The 20,126-nt window shown below is 37.3% G+C and overlaps 3 protein-coding genes across 4 annotated transcripts; 1 reads left to right on the forward strand and 2 right to left on the reverse strand.

Annotated features, from left to right (window-relative positions):
- Positions 1–14,566: 14,566 nt before the first annotated feature.
- Positions 14,567–15,768, forward strand: LOC108806844 (transcription factor MYB3). Its single transcript, XM_018579044.2, has 3 exons — positions 14,567–14,859; positions 14,955–15,084; positions 15,172–15,768. The coding sequence occupies exons 1-3, from the start codon at positions 14,727–14,729 to the stop codon at positions 15,734–15,736; spliced, it is 828 nt and encodes a 275-aa protein (XP_018434546.1). The 5' UTR covers positions 14,567–14,726; the 3' UTR covers positions 15,737–15,768.
- A 146-nt stretch (positions 15,769–15,914) lies between these two features.
- Positions 15,915–17,478, reverse strand: LOC130495797 (uncharacterized). Its single transcript, XM_056987311.1, has 2 exons — positions 17,468–17,478; positions 15,915–17,329 (listed from the first exon to the last, which is right to left on the reverse strand). Exons 1-2 carry the CDS (start codon positions 17,476–17,478, stop codon positions 16,033–16,035), a joined length of 1,308 nt encoding a protein of 435 aa, XP_056843291.1. The 3' UTR covers positions 15,915–16,032.
- On the reverse strand, positions 17,364–20,126 carry LOC108839388 (uncharacterized). Of its 2 annotated transcripts, none has more exons than XM_056987267.1 (5): positions 20,077–20,126; positions 19,834–19,975; positions 18,946–19,419; positions 18,792–18,848; positions 17,364–17,587 (listed from the first exon to the last, which is right to left on the reverse strand). In XM_056987267.1, the coding sequence occupies exons 3-5, from the start codon at positions 19,407–19,409 to the stop codon at positions 17,563–17,565; spliced, it is 546 nt and encodes a 181-aa protein (XP_056843247.1). In that variant the 5' UTR covers positions 19,410–19,419; positions 19,834–19,975; positions 20,077–20,126; the 3' UTR covers positions 17,364–17,562. The 2 variants fall into 2 exon arrangements, with proteins under 2 accessions (XP_056843247.1, XP_056843248.1); XM_056987268.1 differs by having other exon boundaries at positions 18,923–19,419; positions 20,077–20,117.

Below are 20,126 nucleotides of genomic sequence, written 5' to 3' on the forward strand. Positions count from 1 at the left end.
TCCTAGATCCAACATAGGCAGTATAGAGATCAAGGGAGGAAGATGGGTTCAAGACACCTCACTTTAACCTAGGTCTGGATCTGGATCTGAAACAAGACACAAATGGGAAACGGAATCTGATCTGATCACCACCACACCACCACACCACACAGCGCCAAAAAGGAGAAAGAGAGAGGGAGGCGCCAAGAAGAGAGAGACACGCACGGGAGAGAGAGAAGGGAGGAGGGAGACGACGGCTGGAAGAGAGAGAGGGGCGACGGTTAGGGCTTCCGGTCTCAGGAAAATCTCTGCAGAGCTCCGCTGCAAGGTTTGTGATGTGACAAAAGAAGGGGGAGGCTGACTATTTTTAAGAAAGGGAGGAGAAACCCTAAGTTTTTGTCAAATGGGCCGTAGAGAAGCCCGTCTCACTTAAAAAAAGTTTCGGCCAGGTTATAGGATGTTACAGGAAAGATAGAACTATACTAATGTTTTCTGATAAAACACGTATAATACCTTATAACTTGTAAGTTGTATAACTTGCAAGTATATACTAAAAGGTTAAATTTTTAAAAAAGAAATACATACTAAAAAGTTATTGATAATTGATATCGTGAACAGAGCGTGAATTGCATAATTGCTTTTATTTCTCTGACTGGGTTTAGCCAAAAAAAAAAGTTGGAATGGTTATAATATATCTGAAATAAGCAAAGATTTTTAGACTGAAAAAAGGATTTTAAGACTGGCAAAATAATTTTTACTAGATCTCGACCGGCACAACCGTGCGGGTGTTTGTTTTCATTTATTTTCATTTATTTTTATATTAACATTTTATTTTTAATTCTAAATTGGTATATATTATAATATATATAAAGTGTGTCTATCATTTTTTAAAACATAATAATTCTGCTGTTTGTTTTTTTGTTGAATAAGTTGTTTCAAATTTTCATATGTATTTGTATCTTCTTCTATATAATATATATTTTTTGGATCATTATTTCCTTATTTAACTTACCAATATATATAAAGATTGAGCATGATCCGCCCTCTCAAGGACATATATATTTTTTGTTTTATATTTCTTTTCAAAATTTTAAATTTTCATATTTTATTTATTTAAGGAACTATTAATTATATCAATTTAAATTAATATTAAACATAAATATAATTAAAATTTTCAAATATAAAAATTAATTTTTTCCAAAAAAATATACCCGCTCTTTCAAAAGACGATCAGAATCTAGTGTACTATTAAAAGTGTAGATTGTAATACTATGTTAAATATTATAGGTATTTAAAAATATATTAGGTCAAAAAATAAAATACAGTTTTAATAAAACACATTAGAAACCTTAGTTAAAATAAAATAATTTGACATAAACCGTCCACTAACCTTCTATTTACCTATATTATTATCAAGTGAATGACCAAAATAAATTATTATCAAGTGCTAATATCAAAATACCATCATGATTCATTTTATTTGCCTATCTTATTAATCATATATATAACCATCGACTGATAATTAACTGACAAAAGTAGTTCCCTAGAATTGTGGAATTATCTAAATTACACAAATATAAATCATTTATTAAGTATTCAAATATGTGTTTGTTAACCAATCCTGATATTTAGTAATAATTTATGAGGAATGATTTATTATTGAACCATATATTTAGTAATTAATGAATGGTAAGTGATTTCTAGTTAAAGGTCTAATTTTAAAAAAATCACACATGAATCAAGGTTTTGACTTATCTTTTAATATAATAGACTAGATTCTCACCCACCCTTAAAAGAGCGGGTATATTTTTTTTGTTTTACATTTTTTAACATTTAATTTTAATATTTGTGTGTTTAATTATATTTGTATTTTTATTTGTATAATATTTTAAAAATGATTAATCAAAGGTTTTAATAACTATATTAAAGTATGTGGATCACATCTATATCAATATGTCATGTTCTTGTTTTAATAGTATTGATAGATAGATTCTGATCTGCTTTTAAAAGCCAGTATATTTTGTTTTAATTTTTTTTGAGAAATTTAATTTTTATAATCATATTTGCGTTTAATATCAATTTAATTTAGTATAATTTTTGGTAAGCTTCCTAACTATACACTTGTGCCACATACAATTCATAAATTATTTTTATACTTTATTTTTAAATTTGCAACATATTATATTATCTTAGTAGTTACCTAATATAATTAGTCAACAATATTCATATCTAGAAAACCTAACTCGGAATCGACCCGAAATCAGTGTATATACTCGAACGGTTTTAAAGTACTATATCTGAAAACCAATATCAAATCCAAACCGCATCGAAAACCAAACAATTTTTAAAAAAATATTTTAAAAGTTTAATTTTTAATATATATATATATATTCATTTAATTAATATTTTTCTAATTGAATAACCTATTTAAAATCCAATTAAAACAAATGAGTTTATATTAACATTTGTTTCTACTAAAAGTCCCTTAAACCATGTTAAACTATATTTTAGCATCATGTGATTTGTTAGTTGATAAACTTAATGTTTATGTAAAAATATTTAATAAATTAATGTATGGTTGAATAAATCTCATTTTTAAGGCGATGTATAAGTTATGTTGTTGTAGTATTTATTTATTTTAGTAACCCGTAAAAATCACAATCAAGAAAACATAAATCATTACCTGATACACTATAAAAGTAAATGTTTTAAATATTTTATTTTATTAAATAAATATATATAATGATTTCAAATGTGATCATATTATATTAACTGAACTTTTTAAATTTACTTAAATCATATATTGATCTCAGTTTTAAATTTGATCGTTTCTTATAAAAAAATAAAAAACCATCAAAGCTAATGTTTTTTTTTATAACGTCCTCAAAGCTAATGTACTTTTCACACATATTAAGAAACTTAGACACTTTTCACACATATTAAGAAACTCATTAAAATGTATTTATGTTTTAATTAATATCACATATCTAACCAACAGTATTTTAGATAAATAGTTTTATTTATAAGATCGATGCATTTTGCAATTAATTTTGAGCTGAAAGGTTGTATAAATTACATTGGTATTGTAGAATGACACTCTTTGTGAAACAAGAAAAATGAGTCAAAATGACACTTAATATGAAACAGAGAGAGTATTATATATATGATTACTTATATAACCAAAAATATGAACTAAAGAACTAAATATTATAAGCAGAAGAAATTGTTGTTGTTGTAATTTAACATGATTACTAAAAAAAGAAAAGAAATTGTTGTAGTGTTAGATGATAAATAATTAAATACATGAATCTCCGAAACTTTGTGTGGCGTTCTTAGTGGCCTTCTAACCATCAACTATTATATGTTAGTCAAGCATATATTAGTTATTAATTTTCACCGTTCAATAAATTTTGTAACTGTCAGTTCCAAAATTATTGGAACTAAAAGAGATATTAGAAAATAATTATATTACTAATTGGCAGTTACATAAATGGCAGTTTATATATTTAAAAATATTTATATTATTAGTTAGACTAAACATTATCAATTGGTCATCTTCCAAAATTAATAGTATTGATATTTCCCAAGTGTGCTTCCTACGATGTTTGAGAGACGACTTCCAACGGTGAAACCTACTAAATTATCAAGTGAACAAAAAAACTACATTTATCCACAAGCGATACGAGATATCAATTCATGTTAGCCAATAGTTAGAAAATATAGATAGTTTAGTTTGGTGTATCACCTTTGAATATGTGAGGAAATTAAAAAGCTTATTTGCGATTTAGCCAGGTTGGGCCTGGCGAGTGACGTTCTAGTGGTACAGAATACTATTGAGAAGGAAAAAGTATCGGCGAAATATACAGAACGTTCGGTTCAGAGCAGAGGGCCGGCCCATAATGACATAGCTTACGGCTCCCATAAAACATCGAATAGTAGACGTCAAAATGTTTAAATTGAACAATGGTTAAACTGAAAACACTGAACAATGGTTGGATTGTATAACACTTCGGAAAAAGTGATATGGTAGAAGCAATTTATTCAAAGAAAAAAAGTTTAATAGAGTGAAACCTCTATAAATTAATAATATTGGGATTACACTAAAACTATAATCTTTTTTTATTAATTTATAGAGATTATTACTTTATCGAGATAGTAATTGAACCAAAAATCAATTTGAGACTATAAAATTATATTAATTTATAAAGATATTAATTTATAGATTATTAATTTATAGAGGTTATACTGTACTATATCCAAAAACTAAATAAATGACTTTTAGTTCTATTTGGTGAAATGATAGATTGGTCCAAGATGTATAGCTGATGAAATTTATAAATTCATTTTTCGCCTTTTCTCATATTTTTTTTCCATCTGATTTTATTTTAATACAGGACTGAAGCCCAGAAAAACATACAAAAACAGCCCAAAAGGCCCAAACTTAAAAGACCCATACACTAAGACATCGGGTCAACCCGTAACTACGACAAACCCGAGTCTAAACTGAAACACGTGAAAACATGCGTCCATCCTGATAGAACCTAAGTAAGGATCACTCTGCCGGTATGGTTGATATGAACTCAAATCCGAGTGGATTGAGAACTAGTGGATCGAAGGGTGACACTAAGGGTTGCGGAAGCCCAAAGATACTACCAGAGTTTCGAAGGTTGCCGGATGTGACGCACCGGTCCAACACAACGAAGGTGTTCTTACTCGGAGATAACCTCACCAAGCAAACTATGAATGTTCTAGACAAAGAACAATGAGAGAAGACTCAAAAATATAAGATAAAAATCGATTGTGATTTTATTTCATGAAGGACTCACATATATATAGTGTTTGTGAGTCAAAGAAACATAAATAGAATTCTTGGAAAATACAACATTGAAAATAGAAATATTGAAAACAAGACATTGAAAATGTGAATCTTGACCAAGACCAGTCAATGCACGGAAATTGATGAAGACTTGGCAAGGTACATTGACTGTCCAGGTTCGTGATTCGTCCAGGTTCATCCTGTGATGATCAGGTCGTCCGCGGTAAGGAGCAGGACGGACGCAAGGCTGCCCGCATGGTTGATCATCGATGATCCATGAACGGATGAAGAGATAGCTCGACCCAAATCTTCAGAGAGCCTAAGTAACATCCCTTTGGAGAAGTTGGATGCATCGATCATCATAGAATCATCAAAGTGGTCGGACAAGTCGAGATCAGCCTGATCCGGGTGTGCGGTACGTCCCAAACGGGCCAGAAAAGAATGGCTAAGTCCGGAATCAGGTTCATCTCGATGATCATGGGTTCTGACTTGACTGTTGGCTCTAGAATGACGAATGGGTCGGGGAAGAACGCCTGTGGGTCGGCTGATTCGGTCATCAGGTCGTGAATCCATCCTTAGGTCGCGTCCGGGTGCACTCGGGTCGATCCGGTACACGGCTCTGTCCGTTGATCTGGTACGGCTGAATGGCTGAACCTCAGTTGGACTGATCTGATCGTCCTGAGTCTGCTCCAAGTCCTGGTCCAGGTCCTGGGTTCCATCATTCCCTCCCTCTTCAAAAGGATTTGACCACAAATCCGGATCATCTGCAAGAAAAGGAGATAAATCAGAAACATTGAAACTTGAAGAGATATCATACTTACCCTGAAGATCAAGCTGGTAAGCATTGTCATGGAGTTTCTTGAGAATCTGGAATGGACCATCGACCCGGGGCATGAGTTTGGACTTCCTTTGTTCCGGGAATCGTTCCTTCCTCAAATGGACCCAAACAAGATCACCTTCCTGAAAGATCATTTCTTTTCTCTTCTTGTCTGCAAGTCGTTTGTAGCCTTTGGTCTTGGCTTCAATGTTGGCCCGGACCTGTTCATGCAGCTTCTTGATCGTGTCCACTTTCCTCTTGCCATCTGTACTAACTCGTTCACTCAAAGGCAAAGGTAAAAGATCAAGTGGAGACAAAGGATTAAATCCATAAACAACCTCAAAAGGAGAAAACTTAGTAGCTGAATGCAATGCATGATTGTAAGCAAACTCAACATGAGGCAAACATTCTTCCCAAGTCTTAAGATTCTTTTTAACCAAAGATCTAAGCAAAGCAGACAAGGTTCGATTAACTACTTCAGTTTGCCCATCAGTTTGCGGATGACAAGTTGTAGAGAACATCAATCTAGTACCTAGCTTAGACCACAAGGTCTTCCAAAAATAGCTAAGGAACTTAGCATCACGATCAGAGACAATGGTCTTAGGCATTCCATGCAATCTAACAACTTCCTTAAAGAATAAATCTGCAACTTGCACAGCATCATCAGTTTTGTGACAAGGAATGAAATGAGCCATTTTTGAGAACCTATCGACAACCACAAAGATAGAATCTCGTCCAGCTTTGGACCTAGGCAAACCAAGCACAAAATCCATAGAAATGTCTACCCAAGGATGAGAGGGAATGGGTAGAGCTGAGTACAAACCGTGGTTTGATGCTTTAGGCTTAGACTTCTTGCACACCACACATCGGCTACAGATCCTCTCAACATCTTTCATCAAACTCGGCCAATAGAAGTGGTCATGAACAGCCTTGTAAGTCTTCTTGACACCAAAGTGTCCCATAAGTCCTCCTCCATGAGCTTCCCTGAGAAACAACTCCCTCAAAGAACATTGGGGCACACACAAACGGTTATCAAAGAATAAGAAACCAGAACTTTGAAAGTATTTCCCATAAGCAACCTTGGTGCATTTTCGAAAAATCTCTTTAAAATCCTGATCAGAGGCATAAAGATCCTTGATAAATTCAAAACCAAGCAATTTAGTCTCAAGGGCTGAAAGAAGAGTATACCTTCGAGACAATGCATCGGCCACAACATTCTCCTTACCTTGTTTGTACTTGATCACATAAGGGAATGTTTCAATGAACTCCATCCAACGAGCATGCCTCTTGTTGAGCTTCTGCTGACCCTTAAGATGTCTTAGAGACTGATGGTCAGTGTGGATGATGAACTCCTTAGGCCAAAGATAGTGCTGCCACGTTTGAAGGGCTCTCACCAAGGCATAGAGTTCCTGGTCGTATGTGGGGTAGTTGAGCATGGCACCACCAAGCTTCTCACTGAAATAAGCTACTGGTTTTCCTTCCTGCATCAACACAGCACCAATACCAACACCAGAAGCATCACATTCGATCTGAAAAGCTTTAGAAAAATCTGGAAGTACAAGTAAAGGGGCATTAGTCAACTTCCCTTTAAGGATTTCGAATGCTTCTTCTTGAGCTGGTCCCCATTTGAACCCCACGTTCTTCTTGATCACTTCAGTGAGAGGAGCGGCCAAGGTACTGAAGTTTTGAACAAACCGCCTATAGAAACCGGCAAGGCCATGGAAGCTTCTCACTTCACTAATGGTTTTCGGAATGGGCCAGTCTCGGATTGCTTGGACCTTCTGCTCGTCCACTCTCAAGCCATCTGCACCTACAACAAAACCTAGAAAGACCACATGATCTGTGCCAAAAGAACATTTTCCAAGGTTAGCAAACAAATGTTCCTTTCTAAGGACTTTAAGAACAGATTTCAGGTGCTGTTTGTGCTCATCAAGGCTTTTGCTGTAAATAAGAATGTCATCAAAGTACACTACAACAAAATGACCAATAAAAGATCTCAAGACATGATTCATTAGGCGCATGAAAGTACTAGGTGCATTTGTGAGACCAAAGGGCATGACAAGCCACTCATACAAACCTAGTTTTGTTTTAAAGGCCGTTTTCCATTCATCACCTTCTTTCATCCTAATCTGATGATAGCCACTTTTCAAATCTATCTTAGAAAAGTACTTAGAACCATGGAGTTCATCAAGCATATCATCAAGGCGAGGGATAGGATGTCGATACTTTACCGTGATGTTGTTTATGGCCCGGCAGTCCACACACATCCTCCAGGAGCCATCCTTCTTTGGTACGAGTAGGACAGGCACTGCACAGGGACTGAGACTCTCTCTGATGTATCCCTTCTCAAGCAGGTCGTTGATCTGTTTCTCCAGCTCCTTGGTCTCGACCGGATTGGTGCGGTACGCTGGTCGGTTCGGAAGAGATGCGCCCGGGACAAGATCGATCTGATGCTCAATGCCTCTTACTGGTGGCAATCCTTTTGGATTTTCTTCTGGAAACACATCAGAATAATCCTGCAAGATACCTAAAAATTCACTCGGAATCTCCGGTGCAAGGTCAGAAGAAGATGAGGCCAAAAGAGACTCTTTATAAACAAGTAAGAGAAATGGCTTTTGAGAGCAAAGAGACTTCCTTACCTGACTTTCTTTGACAAAGAAGTTGGAGTTTCTGGTACTTGTCTCAGGTTTATCAGCCTTAGAGTCTTGGTCTCGGTTCTTCCTAAGTTGGACCTGGTCTTGATGGACTTCCGAAGGTGACAAAGGTACCAAAGTAATCTTCTTTCCTTTGTGATCAAACGAGTGCCTATTTGTGAAGCCATCATGCACTGCTTTCTTGTCAAATTGCCAAGGTCGGCCCAAGAGAACATGGCAAGCATCCATGGGAAGCACATTGCACACAACCTCATCCTCATATCGGCCAATGGAGAGTGGAACTGTGACTTGCTCCTTCACATACTGTTCTCCAGCCTCATTGAGCCACTCTAACCTGAAAGGACGAGAAAGAGGTCGAGTAACAAGCCCAAGTTTCTTTACAAGAGTGTCACTGGCCACATTCGTGCAACTGCCCCCATCAATAATCAAAGAACAAACTTTATCAGAAATGAGACATCTAGAGTGAAAGAGATTCTCCCTTTGTTCTTTTTCATTGGATTTGGGTTGGACACTCAAGTTACGCCTAGTAACCAGTAGTGAACCTTGGCTTGGCTCATCAAGAACATCCTCATCATAGATCGGACCAGAGCTCTCCACAAAGGTTGAGCAAAACTCATTGATCACGCCATCGGCCTCCTCATCAAAGATGGGATCAAATGTGTCGTCCAAAGTCTTTCTAGTAACAAGAAGGGGGCCATGAACTGGGAAGTCAAGTGCTTCTTCCTCATCATCAGTATCATAAACTGGTCCGAGATCCTCCTTGTCTTCTTCAGATTCAATTTCTCCATTCTCCAAGAGCACCATCACCTTTTGGTTTGGACATCGGTTGGCATAGTGGCCAAGACCTTGACACTTGAAGCACCTGATGTCTCTTGCACGGCTAGGATTCTCAATTGCTTTTCCTTTGTCAAAACGAGCAGGGACATCAGTCTTAAAAGCATTATTTGTTGTGGAAGAAGACTTACCCTTGTCTTGATAGTTTGGCTTGGAAGCAAAGGTTGGTTTTGAAGCAAAGGTCGGTTTGGAGAGACCTTTTCTCTTGAGTTGTTGTTCAATCAGCACGGCCTTGTGTAGCATCTGTTCCATGCTGTCATAGCCTTCCAGCTCCATGCGGTCTTGTATGTCTCGGTTGAGCCCGGTGAGAAATCTAGCCATGGTGGCGTCTAAGGGCTCATCTACATCAGCCTTGATCATCAAGGTCTCCATTTCCTGGTGGTAGTCCTCAACTGACTTAGAACCTTGAAGCAAACGCCTGAGTTTATGGTGTAGATCTCTGTGGTAATGGTCGGGAACAAAGCGTCTCCGCATCAGCATGGAAAGCTCATCCCATGTAACAACTGGCGCCACACCTGCTCTTCTCCTGCTAGTCACAACTTGATCATACCAGTTAATAGCATAGCCAGTAAACTCAGCAGCAGCAAGTCTAACCTTTTTAATATCAGAAAAGTTTTGACAATCAAAAACAAGTTCAATCTTTCTTTCCCATTCAAGAAAGGCATCCGGATCATTCTTGCCATTAAAACTTGGAATTTTCAATTTCAAACCACCCAATCCATTATCAGTTCTTTCATTTCTACCAAATGGATTGACATCACCTTGGTTTTGTTGTCTAGGAGCTCTCCTTGGTCGGTTGATGGACTGATCATCATCATAGGACTCATCTCGGATCTCAAGGTCGGACCGGTTGTGTCTCCTTGGGCGGTCACGCCTGGTTCTAGTTTGGGACTGAGCTGGTCGGCCCTGAAGTTCATCCAGCCTAAGATGGATCGCCTCCAAACCTGTATTCAACAAGTTAGACATAGAATCATTGAGAGCACGCATCTGCAAGTTAGATAATCCAGCAAAAGAATTTCCGGGTCTGCTTCTTTCTTCTTCACTGCCCATGGTTTCCTGAAAACTTAAACAAGGCAAAGTTAGAGTAAAAAGCCTCACACTCTCAGGTGTTTATCTCACCCACACACGTGTTTCACTCGAGTTTTTGGTAATCACACAAGAGAGTTCCTCCCAAAGTTCTAAGAGAGCAAACAAGATCACCCAATAAGATAATCCAAGTGAACACAAATGAGCAAGAGAGAGAGATAAGAGATTTCAAAGGGGAACCCGCCTTAACCACCTCAAAGGCCGGATTTCTCTTCGGCCAGCAGGCTTTCTCTTCCACCACCTCACCACAAACAATCAAACTTTGAATCCTTTTTTTTTTTTTTTTTTATATAATTTTTTTTTTTTTTTTTTTATAGCATAAACTTAGATCTTTTTTTTTTTTTTTTTGTTATGGGGGTAATGAGGGGCCCGGGTTCAAGATAGGTAGATAAGAAGTGTTTAGAAGAAATGGAGAGATGAGAAAATGGATAGAAATAGAGTTACCGGAAGAGTGGCTCTGATACCACTTGATAGAACCTAAGTAAGGATCACTCTGCCGGTATGGTTGATATGAACTCAAATCCGAGTGGATTGAGAACTAGTGGATCGAAGGGTGACACTAAGGGTTGCGGAAGCCCAAAGATACTACCAGAGTTTCGAAGGTTGCCGGATGTGACGCACCGGTCCAACACAACGAAGGTGTTCTTACTCGGAGATAACCTCACCAAGCAAACTATGAATGTTCTAAGACAAAGAACAATGAGAGAAGACTCAAAAATATAAGATAAAAATCGATTGTGATTTTATTTCATGAAGGACTCACATATATATAGTGTTTGTGAGTCAAAGAAACATAAATAGAATTCTTGGAAAATACAACATTGAAAATAGAAATGTTGAAAACAAGACATTGAAAATGTGATCTTGACCAAGACCAGTCAATGCACGGAAATTGATGAAGACTTGGCAAGGTACATTGACTGTCCAGGTTCGTGATTCGTCCAGGTTCATCATGTGATGATCAGGTCGTCCGCGGTAAGGAGCAAGACGGACGCAAGGCTGCCCGCATGGTTGATCATCGATGATCCATGAACGGATGAAGAGATAGCTCGACCCAAATCTTCAGAGAGCCTAAGTATCATCCCTTTGGAGAAGTTGGATGCATCGATCATCATAGAATCATCAAAGTGGTCGGACAAGTCGAGATCAGCCTGATCCGGGTGTGCGGTACGTCCCAAACGGGCCAGAAAAGAATGGCTAAGTCCGGAATCAGGTTCATCTCGATGATCATGGGTTCTGACTTGACTGTTGGCTCTAGAATGACGAATGGGTCGGGGAAGAACGCCTGTGGGTCGGCTGATTCGGTCATCAGGTCGTGAATCCATCCTTAGGTCGCGTCCGGGTGCACTCGGGTCGATCCGGTACACGGCTCTGTCCGTTGATCTGGTACGGCTGAATGGCTGAACCTCAGTTGGACTGATCTGGTCGTCCTGAGTCTGCTCCAAGTCCTGGTCCAGGTCCTGGGTTCCATCACATCCCTCAACGACGAAGGATACACGTGTCACCGATTCAATCACCTCCACCGCTTCCATGTTTTCGCCGGAATCTGAACGGCGCCATCCCGGAGCAAGCGGATCTTCCCAAATCTCCAACAACGGAGAGTTTTCCACGGAGAGCATTCATCGGCCTAGCCGAGATCTCAACCGGATCACCAAATCACCACCTTCGTCTTCATCGCCGTAGGAAAGTTCATTGGAGAGGTTCCTCGCCTGTCGAGATCTCATCCAAGCCGTCCCACGCCATCAACTGAAGATAAGGTTATTCCCAGTCATACCTCCCTACCACATCGACACCAAACTAGCCAACCCGGAATATCCTTCAAGAGCTGTCGTCAAACGGAAAGAGACTAGACGACTCCACAACTTAAGCTGACCGTTCACCTGAATCGAGAAGGTGCAACGCCGGAGTCAAAAGCCAGCCGACCACCGTGAGAAAGGTGTATCGCCAGAAGCAAAAAGGTCATATGCATGATTAAAAACGAAAAGGAAAAACAAAAAGAAGAAAAACCGGACCGGCGGCGGCTGAAGGAGCCTGCCCCACCGGCCGGAAACCTTAATCACAACGATATGCCTTTTTCTCATATACTCCACATAGGATTGTTTTTTTTTTTTTACTAAAGTCCACATAGGATTGTTAGTAGACTCTTGTAAGTTTATGTTTCTTTAGATGTTTCACGTTGTAAAACTTATCTCTACTTCATAATGAAAACACGTGTAGAAAAGAACATTAACATTTTATATGGTAGAAAGAAACACCCATATGAAAAGATAATAAACAATTGCTGCGGATAGATTCTCGATAAATGTAATTGGACCGACATTGTTAGAACTGCGTTGTGACATTCGAAAATTGCTTCAACGATCATAACACAAGAGTAGAAGAAGACCAAGAAGAGACAGAAATAATCAGATACACATGCACCAACCCAAATTATTCAGTTATCCAACTAATCTGAAAGAAATATAAAAATGGATAGAGATAAGGTGTGAGATAAAATCAAAGGAGGCTAAAGGACACGTGGGAGTACATGAGTGAAGTAGCGTGTTGAGAGAGTGATGGGAGGAAATTGAAGTTGGAGTATTCAGATTGAAAAAGACAGCTATACCTACTCATCTTCTCCGATCTCAACCTAATCTACCTACTTTCTTCCAGATCTACTCTATTTCTTCCTCTCTTTTTGTCAAGTATTTCTTCCTCCTTCACTATTTATTTTCTTACACACACTGATAAATAAATAAAGTATTGCTGGTATTATTTCATGCGTAGTTAAGGTTTTAGTTTTTTTTAAATGATGCAGCAAGAATTGCTTATACAATTATTTGGTTAGAAAATGGCAAATACACTTTATTTTTAATTACACTAAAGTCATCTCTAACCATAAAACTAAATTTAATGTTAAAATTACACCAACTTTAGTGTTTTGGTTTCATATTTTCTCTTCATTTTTAACCACAGCACCAAAATTTATACCAAAAAAATTATATATTATTCGATGTTTTCAGTTTTAATAACTTTTATATTTTTCTTATTTTTAAATAATAAATAAATATTATTTTTATTATTTGTGAGTGATAAATCGTAGTACACATTTAGTGATTTATTAACTGAAAAATAAAAGATTTTAATTTTTTAATTATGTGAAAATAAATTTAAATATAAATATTTGAATATATTGATGAAAAATTTGAACTAACCAATGATAATGATAGTAAGTGAATTATTTTATTAAATAAAATATAATAATTATATATTTTAAATGTTTAATGTGATGAATAGTGTAACATCAAATTTGGTATAACACTATTCACATTGCTTTAAATTTGGTGGGATTATGTCAATTTTAGTATTTTGTTGGAGATGTAATTATGTCAAATTTGATGTTTTGATATCTGAATGGTGATGATTTGAAAAGAAGCGAAAGAAAATACTTGTTATGTTAGGTGACATATATATTTAGGGATGAGCCCAAATCAAATACTACCATATTTTTTTAGTATTTGAGATTTGTTTTGTATTTTATGGATATATAATTTTCGATTGGTTTTGCTTCGGAAAACCACTCCTGAAAATGTACAGATATTTTTGAATATTTATGGAAATTTAAGGATATTTTATCCACTTTGTTTAATAGAAATAAAATTTAAAAAAAACATACAAGTTTGTTTTCAAAAATATATTTAACATAAAATAGAATATAAAATAAAGATTATTGAAACTATATGTCTCATAATTTATTAAAAATTAATTAAATTTTCTTATAAAACATAAAAGCTTAGAAGAGTAATAATTTTTATAAAAAAATTATATTTATTTCTTAATTTAATACTTCTATATGTAATTTTATAAATAAAAATAATAAATTTATATGGTAAAATAGCTATATAAAACTACACTTTAAACTTCTATATTTAGTTATAAATACATATATTTGTATAAAAATCGGAGCGGATCAGATATCCGACTCTGAAATTTTTACTATCTGTAGTTTGTTTTGTTTTCAACAGATATTAATTTAAATATTTGTTTTCCTTTGAAAACTTAGGTGTATCCAGATTTTTAGGATCGAAATTAACAAATAAAATGTCAAGCCTTATAATGACACAATTAAATTTTAAGCAAGATTATTTTTCTAAATGATCAATCAATCATATGTCTGAGCAATTGTAAAATCAATAAGATGTTTTCCTATAGCAGAAAAGTCAATAACTAAACCGTACGATCTGCATCTGAATGAAATAAAAGTTAAGAAACCCCACGTTCCTCCTGTGAGTGTACAATCAATAATTTTAAAAATAAAGTATCTGGTTGTTACAAAATTACATTTTTCATTTGAAGATTATCATATTTTTTTGTTACAAGTTTGGTAATGAAATATAGGATGTTAATTGTTATAAATAACACACTCAAAACGAAACATCCTACAGGAACTCTCCTCCTTCCTTGCAAAATAAAACACACCCCATTTTTCTTCCCTGCACATATAAAGCTTGAAAAAAAGAAGCCATTAATTGAAAAGAGAAGCAACTAAAGAGAGAGAGAGATGGGAAGGTCACCATGCTGCGAGAAAGCTCACATGAACAAAGGAGCTTGGACTAAAGAAGAAGATCAGCTTCTCGTTGATTACATCCGCAAACACGGCGAAGGTTGCTGGCGTTCTCTCCCTCGAGCCGCCGGTAACATATACATATTCATCTATCTCTCTGCACATATATATATTATATATATAGAGAGAGGGCTGTTTTGATTGAAAATTATGGAAATTTGACAGGATTACAGAGATGTGGTAAGAGTTGTAGGTTGAGATGGATGAATTATCTAAGACCAGATCTCAAGAGAGGTAATTTCACTGAGGAAGAAGACGAACTCATCATCAAACTCCACAGCTTATTTGGTAACAAGTTAGTTTCCTCCCTCTCTCATTCAGAAAAAAAAAAAAAACGCATGTGAGTTTTACTAATTTTGTGGAATTTAATTTTTTTTTGCAGATGGTCGTTGATTGCTGGGAGATTACCAGGAAGAACAGACAACGAGATCAAAAACTATTGGAACACTCATATCAAGAGGAAGCTTCTCAGCCGTGGGATCGACCCAAACACTCACCGTTCGATCAACGGATCTGCAACCCCTCCTTCCAAAACAACGACTCCGTCTCTTCAAAACGACGAGCCGGTACGATTCGATTTCTCCGGACCGGATCAACAACGGACGGTTAAACCGGAACCGATGGTACTAGACCGAGAAGAGGCTAATAATAACATTAATAACTGCACCAGCAGCGGAACGACATTGGAGAAGGATATTCGGACAGACAATGATTGGGTACTCAATTTGGAACTCTCCGTTGGTCCAGCGACGACCAAGAGTTATCGGTACGAGTTGACTCGCAAAGCGCATCCTGACTTGGCCGAGTCCACTCGGCGGTGGGGCTTTGAGTTGTTAGGGGCTCAGTCTGAGATGTGTTTGTGTTGTCGGATAGGGTCTCACAACGAGTCGTGTCGGAACTGTCGTACTTCCGATATTTTAACTACTTGGGAATCGAAAATTATTTAGGATTTTATTTATTTACCAGTTCGATTTGTGTTTTTTTTTGTTCTTAGAGCATCCACAATGGTGACACCCATTGTGGAATCCTTAATGAAAAGTTTACTATTTTTTTTTTTTTTTTTTTTTTTTGAATAGTTAAGGATCTTAGTCTAAAAAGTGTGTCCAATGGTGATCCCGAAGTAGGAATCCTTAGAAAAAAAAATATTTTTTTTTCAAGAAATAAAAGAAAATACAATAATTAAACATAAAAAATACAATAATTAAACATAAAAATACAATAATTATACATAAAGATACAATAATTATTCATCACCAAATTTATTCCAAATATGCTCAACTAAATCTTTTTTCAGTGGTTCATGTATACGGATATCCCGAAGTTCTCTCTCGTTCTGATTGACAAATATGTTATTCAGATTTGTAGGCATCTCGGTTTGGGTTTCCACGTGTGAACTTCTGGTGACACTTCCTTCTTCAAATTCCGAAACGTCGATGCGAGCGTATCCATTGCGTTCATTTTCGACTATCATATTGTGTATTATGATACATGCTCGCATAATCTTCCCTATCTTTTTTTTGTCCCATGTAAGAGCCGGGTTTTTGACAATCGCAAATCGAGCTTGCAAAACTCCAAAGGCCCGTTCCACATCTTTTCGGGCTGCTTCTTGTTTTTTAGCAAATAACCGTGCTTTAGGACCTTGAGGACGTGAGATTGATTGGATAAATGTTGACCATTTTGGATATATACCGTCAGTGAGATAGTAAGCCAACTTATACTTGTGTCCGTTGACCACGTACTCTAACCTTGGAGCTCGACCTTCTATAATGTCATCAAAAACAGGAGATCGATCGAGGACATTAATATCGTTTAAGGTACCTGGAGGACCAAAAAAAGCGTGCCATATCCAAAGATCTTGTGAAGCTACAGCCTCTAAGACAATTGTCGGTTTGTTTGATCCACGGGCGTACTGTCCTTTCCAACTCGTTGGGCAATTTTTCCACTCCCAATGCATACAGTCAATGCTCCCAATCATTCCAGGAAACCCGCGTTTCTCTCCAATATCGAGGAGTCGTTGAAGATCCTCTGGCGTGGGTCTTCGTAGATACTGCTCTCCAAATAACTGTACTATTCCATCAGTGAAATAATGTAAACACGAAAGTGCCGTGCTCTCACCAAGTCGGAGATATTCGTCAACCGCGTCGGCTGCAGAACCATAAGAAAGCATACGAATTGCTGCGGTACATTTTTGTAGTGGCGAAAGACCAAGCCTCCCGGTAGCATCTGGTCTATGTTGAAAGAATGGAACGTTCTGTGAGAGGGCATAGACAATACTCATGAATAATTCCTTGTTCATACGGAAACGGCGTCTGAAGATATGTTCCTCATATGTGGGATTTTCGGAGAAGTAGTCATTCCATAACCGGATGTGTCCTGCTTCACGGTTTCGTTCAATAAATGCTCGTTTCTTTTGCTTTTTGGTTTGGGCCTCGATAATGTTGTTGATTGTATCTTCACAGATATCTTCGAAAACTTCGTCCAATCTTTCTTCCAATCCTTCTCTTGTATCAAGTGTTAATATTGATACAAGAGAAGGACTTCTTACACCCAGATATTACAAGTGAAAAATCGGGTTGAGAAGAACTCCAAGAAAATATTACAACAAATCCTAGAAGAACGTTTGATGCAGAGGAAAGAAAGATAAGCTGATACAAATCTAAAGGCCAAACGAGAACTACTTATAGTACATAAACTTGAAGAGATGAACCCGTGAACTACTTCAAAGCACCCGTGACTTCCACTACTCCTAATGCACCCGTGACTTGCCCAACCTTCAGTGCACCCGTGACCAACTTAACCTGAAACAAGGAGAATAAAGACAAGAGTTATAGATAACACATCAAAGCACCCGTGACAAAACAATAGATAACACATCATAACACATCAAAGCACCAAGAAAGAAATAACCTGAAACCAAACAGAGAAGACATCAAAGCAATTCAGACATTAGTTTGAGTTTTACAGTGGTTTCCATCTCAGTTAGAGGCTCCTTTTTCGCGAATAAACGATCAAGGAGCTTCTGCCTTGAGAGTTTTTCTTTGATTTTTAAAACGCCATGTAAGTTTGACAACTCCTCCTCTCTGCCATTCCTCTCTGCCATTCTTCTTCTTCTTAAGAGCACCATTTCTGGTCATACCTCAGCTCCCTCCAGCAGTGATCCATGGTGAACTTTATGTTCATAATATTGAAGAAAGAATCTAAAGCAGCCTTCATCACATCGTCATCATTCTGACCACTTCTTTGCTGGCGAAGAGCACGATCATAGCAACCAGAAAACTTTGCAACGTGGTCGTTAATCCGAGACCACCGCTGCTTGCAAGAATGGAGGACTCTCGGTTGCGTCCCAACCAACAGAGGGCTTGCGTTGAAGTACTCCACAATCCGCTTCCAAAATGCTCCACCTTTCTGCTCATTGTTGACGATCGGGTCTTTACTGGTGTTAAGCCATGCCCCAATGAGGATTATATCCTCTTTGGGAGACCATTTCCTTCTCTCAGATTGTTGGGAAGTTGACTTCACACCAGACGCTTCAGGCACTTCGCTACCAGACATCCCATAAGCCTCATCAGGACCTTCGCTACCGAACCATAAAGGTTCGGCTGCATCAAGATCAACTGGAAGTTGACTCTGTAGTAGGTTAACATAGCTTGACGAGTTATTAGCCATGGTTGATCTGTGCCACTCTACTAGCGACACAGAGGCTTAAGTAAGCCTTCTATGACTTACAACTAATTAATGGCAATCAAATCTATGCAGTTGGGAAGCTGGAAAGTAAATAACTAAGTACTAAGTTTCATTTACAACTAATTAAGGCAATGAAGTACTTACAGAAACATAACTAATACTACCTACACACAAGCAATTAAATACGACTTATAGGACTAGCTACAGAACACACATATGGGAACAGAACATATAGTAAAAGCCAATCACATCAGATGAGAGAGGACGATTTTATCATTTAAACCTATTCATTATGAGAAAAGAAAGCTAATTTGTTACCTTATTTCAGAAACAAGCGAGGTCCGCCACTGTCCTTTGAAGCCTTGAGTAATATTCCTGTAAAAAGAGAAGAAACTATCAATAATCTACCAAAAAGAGATTAAACAATTCATTTACAACCACATACTCACCAACTAGAATAAGTAACACCAACCCGGTTAAAACTAAGGTAGAGACCATTAGCTTCACTCCTGGTTTCTTCTTTGAAAACTCGGTTACTGTCTTCTCGAGGACAACAACCTTCTGCTCACTCTCGTTAAGTGCACCCTTAAGCTCCCTAAGCTCCCGCTGAATGTCCCTCATCTCCTCTATCACTGCCACGTCCCACCATTTCCAAACGTGGCAGTCACCATCTTCAGCATTGTTGCACGTGAAGTAACGTCTGTATGGGTCTTTACGAGTTGTAGAGTAGCCGACAACTGGCTCCGCACCACAGTAGCAGCTTCTAGGGATTCCATCATCACACTCTGGTTGCGGTTGGTACTGAAGCGGCTCTGCATTGAAGTGGCTACTCTCAGCTTCATCCGCGTACAGCTGAGCTTCTGCTTCAATCAGGGAGGTTATGTCTACAGAGTTTGATGATGAAGATGGCTGGCTGTAACTGTAATCTTGCCCCATTATGGTTAACCTGAAAACAACAAGTCGATTCATTAATATACATTCATTAACCAGCGAAACAAACGACATAAGGATAACACTAAACTCTATACAACAGATTGAAATCGAACACAACTAAACTAAAGATAACACTAAACTCTATAAGGATAAGTTTATCAAACCGTTAATCGATTGAAACAAAATATGAAATTTGTAAGAAGAAATAAAGACAACATTTACTTCCGATTGAAACAAAAATTGTTTGTAATCTATATCTACAAAGCCAAATAATATAGAAATCGATTTTTCCCCAAATTTTAAAAAACCCTAATTTGACAACTTGTCCCAAATCGATCGAAACAACAAAAGATCCATCTTTACGGACAACAAAGAAGATGGAAACTGTTTTAATCGAGAAATAAACGGCTCTGAGGATTGGATTTACCTTCGTCGAGCCGAGAGAGAGAGATCGCTTCGAAATCGCCTTTCGCCGCAGAGGTTTTTTTTTTTCTCCTTCGGTCGAGAATGATTTTCTTTTTTTTTCCTTCAGCCCGACCCACTCAACTCTAAACCGACCCCATCCACTCCTGCATTGACACGTACTCACGGACTCAATCCTTAAAACCCTTCCCGACGGACCAATCCTTAGCTACATTACCAAAATTATTCTTATTTAATTAAAATTTACCTAAGGTTTAGCGTTAAGGATTCGCTATGATCCCCCATTGTGGGTGGTCT

This window comes from Raphanus sativus, chromosome 6 (assembly GCF_000801105.2).
Source record: "Raphanus sativus cultivar WK10039 chromosome 6, ASM80110v3, whole genome shotgun sequence".
Classification (NCBI taxonomy): domain Eukaryota; kingdom Viridiplantae; phylum Streptophyta; class Magnoliopsida; order Brassicales; family Brassicaceae; genus Raphanus; species Raphanus sativus.